The sequence below is a fragment of the Meleagris gallopavo genome, chromosome 3 (genome assembly GCF_000146605.3).
Source record: "Meleagris gallopavo isolate NT-WF06-2002-E0010 breed Aviagen turkey brand Nicholas breeding stock chromosome 3, Turkey_5.1, whole genome shotgun sequence".
Lineage (NCBI taxonomy): Eukaryota > Metazoa > Chordata > Aves > Galliformes > Phasianidae > Meleagris > Meleagris gallopavo.
The window spans coordinates 25,256,844-25,259,329 of record NC_015013.2 but is presented as its reverse complement, the minus strand read 5'-3'; the positions used below and the strand labels follow the sequence as shown (position 1 = coordinate 25,259,329).

General features: G+C 36.8%; 1 protein-coding gene across 2 annotated transcripts in view; it reads right to left on the bottom strand.

Moving 5' to 3' along the window:
• Window positions 1-2,486, bottom strand: part of SEMA5A (semaphorin 5A) — a 238,393-nt gene that overhangs the window by 76,260 nt on the left and 159,647 nt on the right. For both annotated transcript variants that reach the window (XM_010708516.3, XM_010708517.3), the window contains exon 13: window positions 348-529. In XM_010708516.3, coding sequence (XP_010706818.1) covers window positions 348-529 — 182 coding nt within the window. The remainder of the gene's footprint in view (window positions 1-347; window positions 530-2,486) is intronic.

Below are 2,486 nucleotides of genomic sequence, written 5' to 3'. Positions count from 1 at the left end.
AAAAGTTTTATGACTTACAGGATTGAACAGAACTGAGGAAAGTATCATACTTTGGCTATTACATAATATTGATTTTTTTTTTCTCTTAGCTTTTGTTAAAATTAACAGAGAACAATACAATTTGGTACACTGTATTTGAAATCACTGCTTGCCATTTCACTCATTCTCTCTGCCGCAGTGTTTGAGAAAGACTTTTCTAATGTTTCATTTGCTCTGGCCTTTGCTATGAGCTGCTTCAAGCACAGAACAGGATCACTGGATTGCAGATGAGATTTGAAAGGGTAGGTTAAATTCTGCTTAAGTTACAAACTTTTAACAACATAAATGATAGAACCTGAAATTGTTACCTGGAACAGTTGGCAATTTCCATGGTTGGTCCTTCACATAGCCATCCTCCGCACTGAGGAGCTGGACTGTCACACACACGGGTCCTGCAGAGGCAGGAGCCAATGCTGGCACCATCTGTGTGGCTGCACGGTTTCCACTGTGACCATGTTCCAAAATGTCCATCCACTGTCAGATTCCTTGTCTAGGAACAAACACAACAGAAAAACCAATCTGAGGCCTGACAGCTGCTTTGTACAGCCTCCTAATTCAGAAGTACATGGAGGTATAGCTTTCAGCCACCAACAATAAAAGCCTCTACTGGAGAGGTACAGCTTCCAGACAGTACACTTCCCTTGTAATTTCTACAGCTGTAGGATTCCTACCACCTCCTACTGATCTTGGTCACTGGATGTCACCATGTAGCAAAAACAATTACAACTAAGTGTTCCCTTTCGTAACTCTGCTTGCCTACTGTTATTTAATAAAAAATGTATTTTACTTTCTCAACTATCTTCTGCTGACAGCGTTTCCTATTTCCTAAAATTTGCTCATGATTAGGAATCTAGATACTGACTGTAAAACAACACATGAAAGAATTATTATGGAAACCTGAGTCTGGATCAGAAGAGGCAGCAGAGGATAATAGCCTAGGATAAGAAAAACAGCTGAATCAACCACAAATTCCCATGATGACTATCTTTATTTGACAAAGTTTTTGTGATGCATATGTCTCATCACAACACTTCAAAAAAGGTTAAATGTACTTTTAAATATGACTTTCTCTAAACATTAGAACTAATTATATTAATCTATCATAAAAATTCTTTTTTAAAAAGCATAAGTGGCATCATACTCTACATGACGAGCCAGTTTACTTCCTCAAAAGTCACTTCTCAACACCTTTGGCTGGCAGGGTCAGAATGTTTTCAACTCAACGGGAATATTTCCACTATGCAGCCATAAAACGTTAGTAAGAAATCTTTACTACTCAGTTGAACGAAAATGTGCTAGCTCAAATTGCATAAGCTGACTTTTAAACACAATTAGGCCAGGCAATAGAGAATTCATCTCCATTTACAAATCTAGGCTTTGTACCATTAATTCTTTTAGCAAAATGTTAATCTTTACTAATTCATGATCATAAGTAGAAATGATGGCAACATTATCACTTAAATGCTAATGGATTTGCCATGTTTAATTGCTATAATTTAGCTTTCGCTTAAAAAAAAGTAACCATAATTCATTATTTCAAAGTTCTGCTGACATCTGCTTAACAAAAATAACTCCCTGACCTTTGCTCATACCAAATATACAATACAAAATACTTATCAATAAGTGACAAGTAAGCTCATTCTCTCTTACAGCACTGCTGTCATCAGTAGTTTGTAAACCAGCAGTGATAAGTCCCCAACACAGTTAATCTCAGAGATACAAAAATATATTTCCTGCTTTCTATTCCTATGCTTTGCCAAAGAATGCTTACTGTTTACAATTACAAACTAAACCTACAGTTGTCTACAATTATTATCATTAACATGAAAATGTAGGGAAAGTACTCATGAAACTTGGATGAAAGTTTGATCTCAGAAGCAAATACTGATAGCAGGTTTCGTTTCCTTCACTTATTCTTTTGTCCTGAAAAGGTCATCGAACTGCAGTCTCTGCTGATATCTACAATTGCCGATACCTATCTGCTTTCCCTACCAATATCACATTTTTGAAAGTGATATCAAATAATTCATAAGTAAGTCTCTCCATAAGTAATGCCTCCTATTTATTTTCCATGGAAATCAGAACAGATACAAAGAGCACAATAACTCTACTTGGTAGAGCAAATTCTCAACTACAAAAAACTATTTTTCAACCAAGTCACCACCACTAGCTATGCATTTTTACCAGCAATGCAGAAGAGCCTGCATGCAGCACTTGTAAAAATGAATTAGCAAAGGTGACCCAATGTTTCACAGCTGTTATAACAGTGTAATTACTAGGAAAATGTTGCCCACACAATACATCTATCATTGACCCAAACAGATGGAGGTCAAAAAGTGCCAAATTCAGACAACACAGTGGGTGTGATAGAAGAGTCCAGTCAAGATTGACAACAAGCTCCAAGGTCTTCAAGTTGGCATGGGCTCTGGAGTTGCTGTGTTGCAAAA